The sequence below is a fragment of the Martes martes genome (genome assembly GCF_963455335.1).
Source record: "Martes martes genome assembly, chromosome: 5".
Taxonomy (NCBI): domain Eukaryota; kingdom Metazoa; phylum Chordata; class Mammalia; order Carnivora; family Mustelidae; genus Martes; species Martes martes.
Window position 1 is genome coordinate 108,907,835 of NC_137892.1, and position 17,958 is coordinate 108,925,792.

The window sequence follows — 17,958 nt, forward strand, 5'->3', positions numbered from 1 at the left end:
TTTTCATGTTGTCAGAAACACTTTAGTTGTGTAGTTTATGTCGGGTTTGTCTCTTTAGAATAGAGGCTCTTTGGGCAGGAAATGTGCGCAGTGGCTCTCCTTAGTGATGGGCCTCACTGATGTCAAGTATTAACAGCAACAGGAGGACAGCTGCAAATAAATTTTTTACTGTCATGTATGAGCTGGACATGCTGGAAGAGATTTTATTTCACCTAAGAAAGAGACAAAGGTCAAACTGCTACCAGATCTTCAGAACACAAGGTCACTAACAAGAGACCAACTTAAAAAAATTCTGTGCGATTAACCAGCTAAACAGAACACAGCCACTCACATGGTCGTCTCGTTTGTGCCAAGACACCTACGGGAAAACCCAGCCCTTTTCATCAAATTCAATTCAGAACACCCAGCACCACTCTGTACTTTGCATCTTCTGTGTCAAACTCTATTTTCAATCCTTTATGTCAAATTTAAATTCATGGCAACTGCATTCTGATCTTGTTAGAATCCCCAATTCACCCTGGACCCCAAATCCATTCCACAAATCCATTCCACAAGACAAAGACACACACACACACACACACACACACACAACCCTAACAGCACACATATTTGCACTTGATTTGCACTTACTTAGCTAACAGTCAAGAGTTTTGAATGACTGCCTGGTGGCCAGAGCTTCAACAAGTTTTCAGATAAGCACCTGCTGAAAACAAGAGTATTGCGCAACTGGGTCATCACCCCTCAGGTGAAGAAATCATATCCACACAGCTCTTGTTTGGGATGAAAATGGACCCTCAGATGTTCTGCAACATTTCCCCCCTGTTACTGAAGCTTAAATTGCTATCAATCTTAAGTGAGCTGAACAAATTGATGTGAGTGATGAAAAATGGCCAAGTTTGACTCTGAATGCACAGATCTGTTGTTGTCCCCCAAAATGAGGTCTTGATTAGGCAGAAAGCCAACAAAAACACCCTATCAATAACTTATAATCTGATACAATATCAAAAAGAAAAGAAATCTCTCAGTATTATCACTGAAAAAACATTCCGGGTGGCCCTCAGATACAAACTGACCTCTCTTCTGGAAATCATCTTTGCCTGGCTATCCATATATGCATAAAAGGATATAGTTTTTAAAAGCTCATTTTCTCTGTAATAATTGTCTGTTCTTAAAAAGCTATCAGCAGGTGCACCTCATTTCAAAAGCCTCTTGTCCTTCATAATACAATATTCATCACGATTACATAGTATGAAATAAAAAGCAGCAAAACATAAGCGAGGATAGTTCAATTAAATGCAACATAATCTCTGCAGCAAAAAAAAAAAAAAAAGAAAGAAAGAAAGAAAGAAAAAAAAATGGCTCTGTAGCTAAAATCAGGTTCCGATGAAAGAAAAAAGGGAATGTATTTCCACATATTTTTAATTATATAGAATTTCCTCAAACATGATTTTTCATAATATATTCCATTAAGTTAACATCACATTTGAAGAAAGAGCATTTTCCGATTTCATTTTAAGCCTGATTTTGAGCAATTACAGTGTCATTGTTCCGCGGTAGAAAGGTTGAATTCATTTACTGTGTGGTTATGCTAGTTATGATTGATGTCTCTTCTCCAAATGATAAACCAATCACCCCAATGATGTAATGTCATTTTAAGAGTGCCATAATCACATTTCTCTCAAACTAGAAGCTCTGATGAGTTCTAATAAAGATTTATGGTAGATTAAAGGCCTTCATAATATCAACAATGGATTGCTCATTTGATGAGAGATTTGATTAGGTAATTTTTTTGAAAAAGAATACGAGTTTACTAAATATATCAGGCCTGGCTTTGAAGAAGGGCATGGGCCATGATAAGTAGCAGTCCATCATTCCATCTTCAGAATGAATCATCTTCCGTGTGTTTGGGAGGTCCTCTCTAATTGTAGGGGTTGAGGCCAGTGGTGGCATATTCTCATGGGTGAAGCCAAAACCCAATCTCATCAAGGTACACTCTTGGCATGGGAAGCTCTGTTCTGCCTTTGATGGGATATATTAATGATCACCACGACTGGCCAGTTCAGAAGATAACTCCAAAGCCATTGGGTCAAGAGCAATTAATTTTGGCAATTGTCTCTCCTTGGGACACAGGTAATCAACCCTTGGTGTGGCCCGCTCCTGTGTTCCTGTATTTTGTGAACCTTTCACCAACAAGGCAAATCAAAATAAGGCATGATTATTGCTGAGCTTGGGGCAATTCTACCTAAGATCTAGAGACTGGGAGCTGAGGCAGGAAGCACAAAATCCTCAAAGGGGGGCAGAACCTTGTGACCAGTCCCTTTGCTCGGGGCGAGGGAAAACCACGATGAGAACTCGGGCTTCAGAGGCAGGATTTATTGTGGTACCATGCGATCAGGTTGTTAAATTCAAGTGAAGTGGCACATGCAGAGGGTTAGAGGAGAGCCCCCCCCCCCGCGCCCCCCGCCAGCCCGGAACACTTCAGACTTGGCAAGGCTTTCGGTATTCATGTCAAGGGAACGCATTTTAATCACAAAATCATCTAAACAAGCAAGGAAAAAAAAGTCAGAAGCCAACCATCAAAAACCAAGAGATCTGAAATGCACACAAATTGGGCACGTGAGGGTGTCCAGGGTCACTCGGCTATGACCAGAATTGTAGTAATACAAAATTCAATATTCCATTGTCTCTCTGCACTTCACCTTTGAGACCTGCAAGCTCTCGTGTGCAGCAGTGGGCAAATTCCTCCCACGGAAGGAGGCCCAAGCCCTGGTACGATAAGCAAAACCTCGCCAGTAACTGTGACCTTCAATAAACGTATCCTGGAGCCGTAATGCCACAAAGGGACAGGCGCGTTTCACCTGATGCTCCCCACACCACCTTCTCCCCAGCCCTCGATTCAGGGCTGTCATTTCGCCAGAGACTCGAGAATGTCACACAGACAACAGCGCGCATTCAGACGCCACAGTATCCTTACCACTGCTGGAGGCTTGCTGGGGCCCTGAGCATGCTCTGAGCAGGTATGAATTGGGGGAGAACTCCTCATCAGGGTTGGTGTCCATGATTTGATGGGAAGTGTTGCTGTCTAGCAATGGCATCTGGCAGCTAACTGGTGGAGGATTATGGGAGCTAGGCAGCTGAGCAGATGGGAGGAGGCTAGACGAGGATGTAGGTGGAATGGGACGACCTGGGAAAGAGGACAGAGGGGTCAAAGGTCAGCAATGAGTGTCATGAGAGCATCCAGAGAAAGTTACATTGAAACCACCTCACGATATAAACATCCAAAAAATAAAAAAAGAAAGAAAGAAATGCTCCAGATGAATTTTTTTTTCAAGTGGTTTGATGTTTCTCCAAATGTCCAAATTCATACTGCAGGTAGCTGTGTGTCTCACAAAAGGGGCATGCGTGGAAATATCCATCTAGACGGCTGGAATGCAACCCGTCAGGAAAACATCCATTTCCTTCTATCTTCCCTGCCACCGTCCTCCTATAATTCCGCATCGTCTCTCTCTGGACTATCTTCTCGCCGGTCTGCCTGCTTCCCCTCTTGCCAGACACCCACCTACTCCCCACCGTCCCCATCCCTTCTCCACAGCAGCCAGAATAATATTTTAGAGACAGAAATCAGGTCTCATTGCTCTCCTGCTTGGCACTCTCCAACGGTTTCCCGCTACATGTGGAAAGAAACTGAATCGTCTTACGATGACTCCTTATGACCATGTTCTGTGTCCTCTGACACCAACTGCCTCTCCTCTCTTCCCCAACAGTGGTCTTACCACTCTCCACCCAGCCCCGTGTTCCCCAGCCGACGTGGCGCTTTCTCTCTCTTGCTTCAGCATGAAACCCCCTTCTGTCTTCTGAGTCTTTCTGTTTCCCATTTCCTCTGTGGAATATTCCCTGTACCCACTGCCTCGCTGATACCCACAAGCCTGCCCCTTCTCTTGAAACTTTTCCTGTTTGCCTTTTTCCAAGTTTCTCGCCCATGTATTCCACCCTTTTAGCCTGTTTACAGTCCTTACTATGATCTGAAGGTGGACATCTGTCTACATTAATCCCCCCTGTGCCCCCAATTTTCCTGAGGAATAGCACCTGTTGAATGAATGAGCAAATGAACAAGATAGACTCTAACCAAATTAATTCATTTAGGGTAGAAGTGGAAAGGGCCACATATGTGCATCCTAAAGAATTGGCCAATCCCCCCATTTTCCTGACCACCATTTTGTTTTCATTTTTGTCCTGTTTTGCGGATTATGGGGGAATTCCTACAAAGCACAGCTGCTCTGTGCCACGAGGAGGAGCAGCCAGCCTGGCAGGTGGTGGGCAGTAACTTGGGGCTGCCCTTGATTCAAAAAGTTCTCCTTCTACACCGAAGGCTGCTGCAAACTCTCTTTCACGTGGCGGGGAGCTCCTGGCAGCCACGCTGCTGAGTGAAGATAATTGCTGTGTGTACTTTCACCTGATTCATCCTTATGTGTTGGGGTCCTTGCGATTGCTTGCCTGCTGGTGTGTTCATTTGGGAAGCTCAGAAAAATGAGCCAAGAGTAGCAGCCCACGGGATATGCCCAAAAAGCTGAAGGTGTGGAAAGAAGGGTAAGGTGTTGAGAAAGCAAACTCAAGAATCCGGTTAGAGTTTCAACTCAGGCAGGAAGTATCAGAGTCAGAAGAAATGTGTTTTCCTGCTTTTCAATGTCCTATATATGCAAATACGTTTTCAGGCACTCAGATGGATGTTATTTCTTGTTGCCACTTTTATACCTGGCTTTCCTGATCTATTCCTCAGTGCATTAAATGTTACGGATAGATCAATTTACTTTAATAAAATGGGAGTGCCTCTTATGTATACTCTGCTGGACCTTGAGAAGACAAAAATGAGCAAGACATTATTGATGCCCTCAGAGAGCTCACAGTCAAGTCAGGGAGGCAGACAGGTTAAGTACATCACTTCAGTAGCAGGTAATAAAGAGGACAGTGGCATGTAGACACACGGCACTGTGGAGGCAGGAAGAAGGACACGTGGTCCAGCCTGGCCAGGCAGAGGTAAAGGTGGACAATGCAACAAAGATGCCTGGGGAAGTTGACGCCTGAGCGGTTTTTGAGAGAAAAGGAGATGGACTTCTTGTAAGAGGAAACTCGCCAGACAATAGGACAGAGCCACCAAGCACTAGTCTGTTACTTTTTGGAGAGTGGGAGTTTTGGAAAGAGACAGGGAATAAGAGACTCCTACGGCTCAAGCGTTCGGGGCTCCTGTCCAGTAACACAACTGAAGCATCATCCCTGAAATAGACCAATGGATAAATGGAATTTGGCTTGAAACATTCAACTTATATCTAACAGTTTGGGAGCCATGTAAGGCACGATGTTTTTGCCAAATGCTCCAGCAAAAGTAGCCTGAACACGTCAGAGCTTCATCAGAATCGGGGCTCACACTTAATCCATATTTCTCCCATAACTCTCCCTCTACGAACTGTCATCACGATTACTATTTTAACTGCTCTTGAATTTGGGCAATGACTATCTGTCACTTTATGTATAATATCTCTACGAGGTTAGAATTATTATAATCCCCATTTTGTAAATGAGGACACCAAGGCACAGAGCAGTAAAACTGCCTAGTTAGCAAGTGACCGGGGCCAGGAGTCACGCTCAGGTTTGTGTGTTCCAAAATCCACCCTCTCACCACTCCGCGCGGTGTTTGCCCTAACAGCATGATGGGGGTGGGGGGAGGAGGAAGACATACAAGGAGAGGGGCGGGCTGATTTACACATCATGTTTCTAGTTTCTCATCTCCCAGTCCCAAGGCACTCTCAAGATTTCAAGTAAGAAACATTTCTTTGAATAAATGGTTATTTATAGCAGCTATCATCTGGCAGAGTTCAAAGCTTTTCTGGTAATTTTGTTAGGAAGTTCAAAGTGCCTTCTTCACAGCAGCGTTACCCTGGGCTTTCTTTAAGGCCCCCGAATGTAGAGGTGTCCTGACCAGGGCCCTGGGAAGTCTATGTTGACGTCCACTTAGCAGCAAGGCTCTGGTAGGAACAGATTCTAACTCCCAATCAATAGGCTTTAATGTTTGTATTATTGAGGCTTATCTGGAAACGCATGTTGAAGAACAAGAATGGCTGGAAGCCAGTTTTTAAATTCCTTTGAGTGACTGAGGTGGAACTGAAGTTCAAGTACAATTTTCCAGGAGCCTGATATGATAGTTGCTGTGAAATCACTCTTTACATGAACTTTTTGAAATTTTGTTCAGCACGAATTCATTTCATCGAGTACAGACAGAACTGCTTTTTAATTCGTACAAATACAGACAATGGAAGAGCAGGCGTACCACAAGGAAAGCGCTGGGGTTCCTTCAGTGTACTGAAACACACGTCGCGGGATTGTCTGATTGCTGTGATTCCCCTGGTCTCTTGAAATCCAAGCTTTGGGAGCTCCTCTAGCTCCGCGAGGGTCCCTACTGTCACGTGGGAATCTTCTCAGTCCCTAGATCTGCCCCCAATCAAATTGTATGCTGCTCTCTGTTTGCTATGTCATTTGCTAATTTGGTTCACTTATGCTACATTTTTCCCCCGACTATTCCAACTGACAGAGACCATCTGTACAGACACAAACAGGTTCCAGAGTACGGGGGGAAAAGTTGGAACTTTTACAGGCTCACTTTATAGACCACGATTTCTTACTAAAACACCTGGTGTGGGATGGGCATGTAACCAGGGGCTCTTGCACTTACCTGCTTCCTACTTTATGCACTACAGAGGCTCCCTGACCCCCAAACTATTTTTGAAGTTCCACTCTGAATGTGTTTAGAGTCCCTAGCAAATAAAGGGAAAACCAGTTTTAATTAATCTGTTAAAAAAGCAAGAGGAAACATGCAAAGGCAGCAATATGTCATTCATTAAACTCATATGGTCTTGTGTATGTGTGGGTGTGTATGTGTGGGTCTTTTCCAAGATCCCCATGTAAATCAAAGTCTAACTAATTATCTGTGTGACTGGGTTCCCCCACAACCTTGAAAATGGAGACTAATTTAGATTTTACTAATTTATCTTATTCCAAATGAGTAAGATTTTGGGATATTTCAGCTCATGAAATATTTCTGATTAAAAGACTTACAGCTGGACAAAGCAGTTCCCTAGCTAACTCTGATAGATGGGTAGTGGCTGTTTGGAAAACCGTATAGAGAAGGATTCTGGGGTGCTTTGGGTTTAGTGGAAAATGGTGTGATCAGTTAGAAGAATCACAGACCAGGAGTGGGGGCAAGGCGGCGGAGGCCAAGATCTTATTTGCCAGCCCTGCTCCCGGCTTTCATTCCTCAACAATTTTAGCCATACCAAAAAACTTCATTCTATACCATCCGTGGTTGAAGTCACATTGTTCTAATTTCCATTGTCTCACTTACAGCCCCATTTTTCTCCTTAATCTGATCTGGATCCAACTCTAGTTCTCTAAGAATGGGCCATAATCTCCTTCCCATCCCCGAAGCATTAATGTTAGCTATGAAATTGCTGCTCTGCCCAAATCTTGGTAATACATTCACTAATTTATGATAGGGAGCAGGCTCACAGATCAATGCCCAAACTTAACTTAAAACAACTGGTTCCTATTTCATTCAAAAGATTAACGGCAAGCAGATATTAAAATGTTCTGTGTAGACAATGCATAATTGATCTAGGTAGTGACAGGGTGTCAGGATTTTTGGTGGAGGAGAGAGATATGTTCAGGAGATGGTAAAATGCAAACCAAAAAACAAAAACCAACAAACAAAAAACCCCAAACCCACCAAAACGCCAAAACAAAGCAAACCTGCCCACCGACAACCCAGTACCAGGAATTATCAAATCCAAAATAATAATTTCAATGACCATATTATTGCTTATAAATGAGATCTTGCTTTGTGTTCAAAACTGAGTAAAAATTTTACGTATACTTTGCTCTTTGAGCACCCACAACTTTTTTCTGAACAAAGTACTATTACCATCCCCATTTACAGATGAAGAAACGGAAGGCTGGTTGGGCTAACTTTCCTATCATTTCACCGGTAGCAAGCAGCAGAACTGGCTGGATTTGAATTCAGGAATTCTGACTCCAAAACTAAGCCTTGAATGGTTCATTCTATGATTTTCACATCAGACAGGAATGATTGCTAAAAAATGATTGAGATGTAAAGCCCAATCCCATGGGTCTCCTTCTGGAATGTACCACTGAGGTCATCTTAGGGGAGGTAATTAACCAGGGGAAGAATCAAGGCTCCTCCTAAAAATAGACATAGTGAAAACTCCTCTCAAACAAGTGATTTGTGAGGAGAGAAAGCAATTCTCAAAACAGAAACTGGAATTCCTCTGTGGCTTTGTAAGTTCAAGAATTTAATAAAAACAACTTTTGTGGAGATGCCTGGGTAGTTCTATTGGTTAAATGGCCAACTCTTGATTTCAGCTCAGGCAGTGATCTTGGGGCTGTGAGTTCGAGCCCCATGTCAAGTTTCACGCTGGGTGTAGAACTTGCTTAAGATTCTCTCTCCTTCTGCCCCTCCCCATCTTACACTCTCCTTCTCTCTCTCTCTCTCAAAAATAAAAAGTTAAAAAAAATTGTTTGTGTAAAAGTTGAGTATTGCAAAACAACAGTATTAACGTAGGCAAAACCATTGGTTAGCGAATTCAAACAATTGTCCTAATGATATTCCCCAATGCTTTATTCAGATACTTGACTAATCATTTTCCTCCCCAGATGCTTGGGGTTTGTGAAGCCCCTATTTTTGATGGGGTTAAAAAAACAAGGTGCCCTGGAATGGTGGTGGGGGAGGGATGAGGTGGCTGGGTGATGGACATTGGGAGGGTATGTGCTTTGGGGAGTACTGTGAATTGTGTAAGATTGATGAATCACAGACCTGCACTCCTGAAACAGAGAATACATTATATGTTAATTAAAAAACCGAGGCATCTATCTGTGTAAATAGAAATAATGTCAATATCTGAGATATTACCTTCCTTTTGCTTGCAATCAATGAATTTTTTTAGAAATATGGGCCGACTTGCTTTTGAGTTCAATGAGAACCTTCTTCAGGAAATGCATCAGATTTTTGAAGTGTTCTGCACATGGTTTGTGCAGAAGGAGGGCTGTGTGGCAGAACATTCTTCAAGGTAGGATGGGCTTCAGTGAAGTACTGGGGCGTGGCAGCCAAGGTTACTGCCACAAAAGGAACAAGGTACCCTGAAAATTTAGCTGGATTCCCTGCCTCCAGCTGAAGGGACATGGATGAAGTCACTGTACATCTGCTCAGCTTATATTTTGTGCTAAGTATCTGGCTCAGGGATTTTATTTCTGCCCCTTCCATAACTCTTGCAACACTGTCCAGAGACTCGGGGTGTGAATCACACACCCGAGGGTCAGAACCAAGATGGGCACTCCGGTCTGTGAACTGCCAACACTACAATGGGCTGTTCCTAAGCCTGGTGTTGCCCCCCACTGAAATCCACCTGTAAATCTGCCCCCTTCACCCAACTCATCCCGTTCTTAATTTTTGCCCTGCCCCAGTTGAAACCCTGCACTCCAACGGATGAGATCACCTGTCTTTTACAGATGCTTGTTTCTGCCCTCATGTGTGTGGTATTTCTCTGCTCTCTGTGACCCATCCCTAACCTCTTGGCCTAATTGTTTCTGTCCTCCAAAGCCCCAGTGAGGACCAGAGAGGCACAGACTTTGAAGCCGGGCTGACAGAGCTCTGCTGCTTGCTGTGTGAGTCTGAAGGCTCTTCTTCACGCTTCTGGGCCCGTCTGCTAATAATAACGCTGACTTCCCATGTTGTTGTAAATGCTGGAGAGAATACGTATAAGGTCTCTTGGAATTGTGTTTGGCACATGGTAGGTGCAAGGGCCCGGATGGAGCTAGTGGGACCCACAGCTTATTGTTTCTGTCTCATTCGCAAGCACCTGCTGTGTGTGCCTGGCTGGGCCGTAGTTAGGGAGGCTCTGAGGCTCTGGGACATGCTGAGTTTGGAACTATGCAGCCGTCTAACCACTCAAGGGGAGAGGCTGCCCGAGAAGTGAGTCAACAGGGAGGCAAGCGGAAATGTGATAAGAAGGGGGAGACAACCCTGATGGCATCAGTGGGGTACCTGGAATCAGCCAGGCCTGAAACATAAGCCAGTAAGCTTTTCAATATATGAACTAATTTATTCTCCAACCTACCTTCATTTTGTTGTTGTTGTTTTGTTCTTTAAGCCAGCTTGAGTTGATTTTTGTCACTTGGAACCAAATGCGTTCTGCCTAAGACTTATCATCAAGCCCAAGTGAGAAAATGACTTGGCCAGTGCCACACGGTTATTTAGTAGAACAGAATACGGATTCCAGATTTTCTGTCTCCAGTATTATAAGAATTTCATGTTCTGTAAGCTGATTTCCTTCCTTTTAAATCATGAGAAATCAAGCATGTGGTGTCCCAGAGAAACCACTTACAGTGGAAGGTATCTAGATTTAAAAGAAAATGGTGGGCGCCAGAGAGGAGAGGAGAGATACAGGCAGGGAGCTGACTACTGGGTACCCATCAGGCATGTGCTACAGCAGCTGCTTGTCCTCAGCACTGGGGAGAAACTCAGATCACCTGCTAGCTGGCCCTGGGCCTTACATACACCATACCGATCTTGGGGTAGGTGAGAGGGATTCAGTTTCTTATCTACGTCTTACATTTTTTTAAAAAAGATTTTTATTTATTTACTTGACAGACAGAGATCACAAGTAGGCAGAGAGGCAGGCAGAGAGAGAGAGAGGAGGAAGCAGGCTCCCCACAGAGCAGAGAGCCCGATGTGGGGCTTGATCCCAGGACCCCGGGATCATGACCTGAGCCAAAGGCAGAAGCTTTAACCCACTGAGCCACCCAGGCACCCCTACATCTTACATTTTTAAAAAAAGAACAGAGTTGGTAGTTTCAATTATAATCATAGAAAGCAAGAAGACCAAAATGAATACAGCATCTTAAAATGAAAATACACGCATATGTACATTCATATCTTGTACTGTTATCACATCATACATATTCCCTGCAGCCTCCTTATATTTAGTGCTGATGTTAGGTTGGATCAGTCATTCTTAACAGGTGACAATTTTGCTCCCCAGGGGACACTCAGCAATGTCTAGTAACATTGTGATTGTCACAGTTTGTTGGGGAGGGGGGAGAGGGTGCTACTAGCCTGTAGCAGGTAGAGACCAGAGACAGTGCTAGACATCTTACAATGCAGAGAATAGTTTTCCACAACAGAGAATTTCCAGGCTGAGGTTGAGCAACCCTGGGTCTGCTGGAGTGATGGCTTTAGATTAGCATACTTTATGATACATGGCCCATCTTTAAGCTCTTTTTTTCCAGTTGATAAGAATTGGACAGATACTAGAAGTGAAAAATTTGATTCAGTCAGCTCCTCCCCCCTCCCAAGAAAAGTTCAAGCAAATAAGCTTCCACCGTCATTGGGAAATTTCTGTTAGAGGGCAGGAAAATGTCCTCAGGCGGAGTCTAAGTCATCACTGAGGGAAGTTACAACACGCTTTTCTGCGGAGCTAGGTGAGACCTGTTTGCCGAGAGATGGTCGGGCTGTCTTCACAGAGGTAAGAGAGCCAGGGGAGAATGTTCCGACTCAGTTGTAGCTTACTGAACCTCACCTGAGGAATTTTCATGAGGACCCATCGTGTCTTGTCAATGAGGCAGTATCAACCTAACTCGTTCCATATCACCTGTTTTGAAGTTTTTATTTTTACAGAAGACCTAATTGCCCTCTTCACTCACACTTCACTGAACTCAGTAAAGCCCAGCTAAGCATTTCCTGGAAACAGAGTGTTTTCAGATGGCCCTCACAAAGCCATCCCAATGGCCCACAGCGATTATACATGATTTATTGGAAGAGTGGAAGCTGCTGGCCTTGCCACGGGGAGAAGGCCCCTCTCAGGAGCGCTAGCATGAACTGCCCTCACAGTGTGGGGCCCCATACATGAGGGTGTTGTCAGTACATCTAGCAACTTGCATGTTTATACGTCACATCTTCCTGAAAGCATTGCACTTTGGAAGGTGTCAAATATAGATCAAGCTAGAGATGGAGGGTAGAGTTTATTTTTTTGAACTAATATGATTTCTATAATTTTCTAATGCCAGCCCTTTCATATTCATGAGGTGAAATGCAGTGAATCTGTGTAGCTTCCCCTTTTGAGGACACAAATCCACTCTACCTGCAGTGACATAACTGTCCACCAAAAGGTAACGAACCCTCAAATACCTTCTGACTGGAAATTTCCAGTTGCTTGATATATACACCTGAATTACATCACCCAAGTCCTTAAAGAGGACATGCCACTGTTACTCTGGTGACGTGTGGGTGTCTAGATCAGTGCTGTCCAAGAGAACTTTCTGTGATGGGTGGCATGATCTATGTCTACCATGTTTAATACATGTAGCTATTGAGCCTGGAATGTAGAACTGAATTTCCAATGAATTTAGGTTTAGATAGCCACAGCCATATATGGCTAGCAGCCACCGCATTGGGCAGTACAGTCTACATTATGGCTCTAGCTTCCCAGTTATTCCTATCCTCTACTCCCATGTGTCTCCCTTCTAAGAGCCAACATATTTTTGAATGTGCAAATTTGCTCACATCATGCTTCTTCTCTCAAGTTTCACAAGACAACCCACTGCCTACATAATAAGGTTCCAATTCTTGTATGGCAATCATCTCTTGCCAGACCTCCCCATTCCCTATACTCCAACCACATCAAAGCTACTATACTACTGAATATCTATCTTGCCCTCCTCACATCCTTCCCTGTGCATGGTGGGAATTCCCTTCTCATAGGCATCACCTTCCTCCTGAACCTCTCCTTAAAGACTCAGCTCAAAAATAACCTTTTTGTAAGTCTTTTCCGATCACCCCACCCAGAGGTACCCAGGACAAACTTATCATTGTACAGTTGACCCTTGAGGAGCTGACACTGCACACGGTCAAAAATCCACATTTTTTGGGGGGGGGGTGGACAGAGGGAGAAGGAGAGAGAGAATCTTAAGCAGGCTCCATGCTGGGTATAGAGACTGATGTGGGGCTCAATCTCACGACCCGGAGATCACGGCCTGAGCTGAAATCAAAAGTTAGAAGCTTAACCGATTGAGCCACCCAGGCACCTCAGAAATTTACAAATAACTTTTGACTTAACGACTTATAACTTAATTAATAATAGTCTACTGTGGACCAGAAGCCTTACCAATAATATAAGCAGTCAATTACACATATCTTGTATGTTATATGTATTATATACTATATCCTTACAATAAAGTAAGCTACAGAAAAAAATGTTAGGAAAATCGAAAGAGAAAACACGTTTACAGTACTGAACTGTATTTTTTGAAAATAATCTGTGCATAATTCGACCTGTGCAGTTCAAATCCACGTTGCTGAAGTGGACACTGTACTTGTAATATGTTAGCCTATTTGTCTAAATGTCTGGCTCACTCATGAGACTGTGAGTGACTGGGGAGAAAGTGTGGATTATATACCTTTGTATCCTAGCACCCAGACCAGAGCCTGAATGCAATAAAATAGCAGTATGATGGGTTGATTACAACAGTTCACTCCGCAAATACTTATTAAATATATATCAAATGCACACGGCATTGGTTTCAGTATGGAATGTTTTGTCTGCTGCTCTTGGGTATTAGGTGTCTCTCAATGTGTAAGTATTTTGTTGAAAAGAAGGGATTCTGATTTTAAATGTATGTTTTCCTCTTTTAATCAAGTGGCTAGAGTATTAGGTTATGACTTCAGCTGATGCTCAAATGAAGACTTAGCAGTCTGTGACATACATGGAGGAAAAACTTACTGTTAGATTTATTCAGAAACAATAAGTCAGTCTCGAAGGTACACCTCTCTAGAGAATTTTCCAGAGTGGTGGTGTGCCTGTATTTTTTGGCTCAGCTATTGAGCTTAGAACTTAATCCCTGTGTAAGATTTGACCCCACTCTAACCATAAAGCTTCCCACCTAGGGAACTGATGGGGAGATGCGACCCAACATCACCTAAGAAAACAAGGTCAGAATGCTGAACTGTGTGGACGCTACAGTCCCTTATGGAGTTGTCTGTCTGAGCTGAAAAACATGCAGAAGATATGTTGGATGATTCCTTTGCCTACCTGGAATCTACTCTCGAAAGTGCTTAGATAAGGGTGGGGAAGTTGTTACAGAAAGATTTAAAGAAACTGTATGTTCATGCTAAAATTTAATGTTCAAAGGGCCTTGGAAAACCTCCCCCATGACACATGGAATCTAGCTTACTTTTATGTTCATTTGCCGGGTTCAAGGTATATGGAAATAACAATATCCACTCACTAAGATTTACTGAGTTCTCATGTGCTAGGCATTACTTCTAAGTCCTTTACATGTATTATTCTATTTAATCTTCTAACAACTCTTTGAGATAGGTAGTATTAACCTCACTTGAAAGAGGTAAGACTGAATTAAGAGGAGATAGGTTGGCTGGGAGGAAGAATTTGAGCCCAGGCATTCTGGCTCTAAAGCTCGTATCACAAGCACAGAAAATGACAACGGACTTGAACTTTTGTAATGATGAAGCACCAGTCACTGATGACAATATGGTTGGCACGGGAACCCAACTGAAGTTCAAGTCTTGCCTCTGCCACAGATCTGCTGAGGAACTTTAAGCAAGTCACTTAACTCTTCAGTGCTGGAATGTTTGATAAGCAGAATGTGTATAAATAGAATCACAGATTATTATAAACATTAAATGATGTATTACATAAATGTTCTGAAGAAAAGGGTAAGTATTATCTCCATCTTTTAGAGGGGTATGAGGTTGTTGTCTGAGTTCCCCTCCAGGACATTTTGAGAATTAAATAAGAACATGTACGAACATAACATTGCAAATGGTGAAGTGTTCTGCAAACGGTAATTGGGTTTTTTTTCCCCCATTATCGGAAGATTTCCTTTTCAAAGGCTTTGTCTGCACAGAGCAAACAGTTTTCAAATGCAAGTCTGTGTTTTGCTATGTGCCTAAGAGACCATGAAGATAAAACATGTGCTCTATGCAGCGGATACTTGGACCATTTCATTTCTCTGTTGCTTCCGCTCATAGGACCACACCCATTTCTCATTGATTGGTCCTTGATAAGATGCTACAGAAGAGATGTAGGGGGAGTCTAACCACGAAAAACCAACAGGAAGACTGAAAAGCTCCCTATCAAAGATATAGAAGTGTTTTGAAACCAGGATGGACAATGTAAACTAGACTGGCACTAGGTCTAGCTTTTTAGGCCATGAATGTCATATACATTAGTTCATTCCTTCTCTGAACAGTCATTTGAAAGTCATTGCCTTGTATTGAACAACAACAAAAATCCCTATCAGCCATATAGTTGGAGCACTAGAGCTAAGAATCCAGGGTTCCTTATTGTGGCTACTGGATGCTAGCTACATGTGTGACTTAGAGCAAACTGCTTACCCTCACCAGGCCTCAGTTAGCATATGCAATGTTACTGCACTAACACATAACAGCACCTAGTACTTTTAAGAAATGTGATGATGTAGTTTCACATCCTTTCCTGTGCATGAAGGTATTCTCTTCTCCCTGACAATCTCAACTTCTTCTGAACATCTCCTTAAAGGTGGTCAGGCTTTTAGGTCTTCCCTGATCACCCCACTCACTGGTACCCAGGACATACTTCTATTGTTGTCCTAGTAATATGTCAGCCACATCAAACCCACACTGAGTCTGTATTCCAGTGGAAGAGACTAGTGTTCACTAAAATTTTTTGAGCATTCACAATGTTCTAGGTGGTATGCTTAGCACATTTCTTGATTTGCAATTTATGTAATCCTTCCAATAATACTGGAAAGTACTATTATTATCCCCATTTTACAGATGAGGAAACTGAGGCTCACAGAGATCAAGGGATTTGACCAAGGTCACACAGCAAGTAACAGACAAAGCCAAGATACTAATTCAGATCTCTATGATTAGACACACATAGTTACTTCAACATTAGAGATGTCAAAACAGAAGGGTGGGTGATTCTAGCTAGGATAAGCTGGCAAGGCAGATTAGAAGTAGCAATGTGGGATAACACAACAATCAGTAGGGAGCTCTCCTTTAGCTCTAAAAAGTCCACAATTTCATAATATCTTTCTGCCTGCATAGCAAGTATGGAGATCAATAATTGGGTCAAGACCACAGGTGAGGTAGTATCCTAGCAGGAATTCACATTCTGACTCACACTTTCCCCATCTTCTCCAAGCCTGGCTTCCTTTCTTCATGAAGGTCAGAATAAATCTTCAAATTTATCTCTTCAGTCCCTGCAAAGGTAGCGTTTGCATGGGACTGATCTCTGAAGGCTCACTTAGAACAACGTTCAGGGAAAACTATACCTTAATACAGACAGCTGGAGACATGAAAAAAAAGGGGGGGGACCTTAGAGGGAGCAAGATGCTTCCTCTTGGAAGCATTAAGGGAGAAAAGAAGGAGAATTAACCCCACTACTGGGAGGATGATCATCTTGCCTACCAAGTACACCAGACTATCAGCTACTCAGCCTCAGGACTGGGTGCAGAGTGACAGATTTGGGTCTGATATAGCACAGTGCTGTGCTGGGGTTGAAAAGATGTGGAAGAAGAGAGGTTTCAGAGAGTTTCCTCAAAACCCAGGCAGCCCAGGGGCCAGTCAGATAAGGGTGTATTAGTTCAGCTCATGAGAAGCTGTCTTGTGTGTTTGCACGTGTACACATGCGTACCCACACCCACTCTTAAATTGACTAGAGTCAGCAAAATTAATACACACCCACAGGGCCCTGTTGGCAAAGTCTCTATTTTTATAAATAATGCCTTTCTCGCCTTTTACAAGCCTGTTTGAAGACCTGCAGTGCATCCTGGCTACAATTCAAAGCCCATCTAATGAAAGCACCTCCACTGTCAGCAATGTTAATGTCACTTTAAAGAGTGTGAAATGTTGCTAAATGTGTCAGGAAACAATTAGATAACATAAGAGGCATGTTTTCTCAGTGCACAGAGAAATATATTATGCAGGCGGGAGATAAACGCAAAGTTTTCTGAGCTCCAGCATATTCAGCACTCTCCCTCCCTCTCTCTTTTTAATCCAACAGAGAAATTGTTTGGCAAGAGTAAGCCCTGTTTCAAATACTTGGAGAAGGGAGAAAGGCCTGCTTTGCCTCTGACTGCTGTCGCTTGAGCCCTCTGCTATCAGGCTCAGTGAGATACAGTCTTCCACTCAAATTAAATGTGTGCCCTCCTAATTAGCATTATAAATATAGGTTTCTCTGAGCCAGAGTTGATAAAATTATAGTGTTGGGCTGGAAAGGAACCGGCAGCTCTCCCATGCCAACACAATGGCTGTAGCGTTCGTACTGTTAGAACAATACCCCCAGAGTCTGCCCCCATCTTCAGAGGTCAGTCTGGGGAAAGAAGGTAAATGCCAAGTGGGCTGACATTAGGACAGCAGCAGGGCCCAGATGCAATCTGTTCTTTGTATGTGTTGGTGTAGGGTTTGGCTCCTAAGCTCTGGGGAGAACGGTTCTTACTGCGAAGCTTCTTTGTAGAGTTTTGTCATCTCAGCCACTTGTGGGATTCTAGATGAGAACCTGAGTCTCTATTCAGAATTGCTCTCCATGGTTCTGAAACAGCACCACACACTAGGAACTGGTTTCTTTCCTCCCAAACCTGGAGAAATGGATGCCCAAATTCCTGGGGGAAATTTAAATTAGGTGAGGGAATCCATGGACAAGAGAAAAAACAAGAGAGTAAATAAAGAGAGACAAGGGCAGGGAATGGGCATAGCCACTAAGTGATTGTCAGGGGGTAAAAGAAGGAAATGATTTGTTTTGACACTATTTTCGAATAATCATAGTTGCCAAGAAAGAAACCGCTGCCGACCAGGGCTGAAATGCTCAAAGACTTAAGGTAAGTGAAGAGTTTGCA

General features: G+C 43.2%; 1 protein-coding gene across 1 annotated transcript in view; it reads right to left on the reverse strand.

Moving 5' to 3' along the window:
- The window catches only part of TENM2 (teneurin transmembrane protein 2), a 1,113,787-nt gene that overhangs the window by 368,524 nt on the left and 727,305 nt on the right, over positions 1–17,958 (reverse strand). Inside the window, exon 5 of the mRNA XM_080804500.1 lies at positions 2,975–3,184. Within this exon, the coding sequence (XP_080660626.1) occupies positions 2,975–3,184 (210 nt within the window). The remainder of the gene's footprint in view (positions 1–2,974; positions 3,185–17,958) is intronic.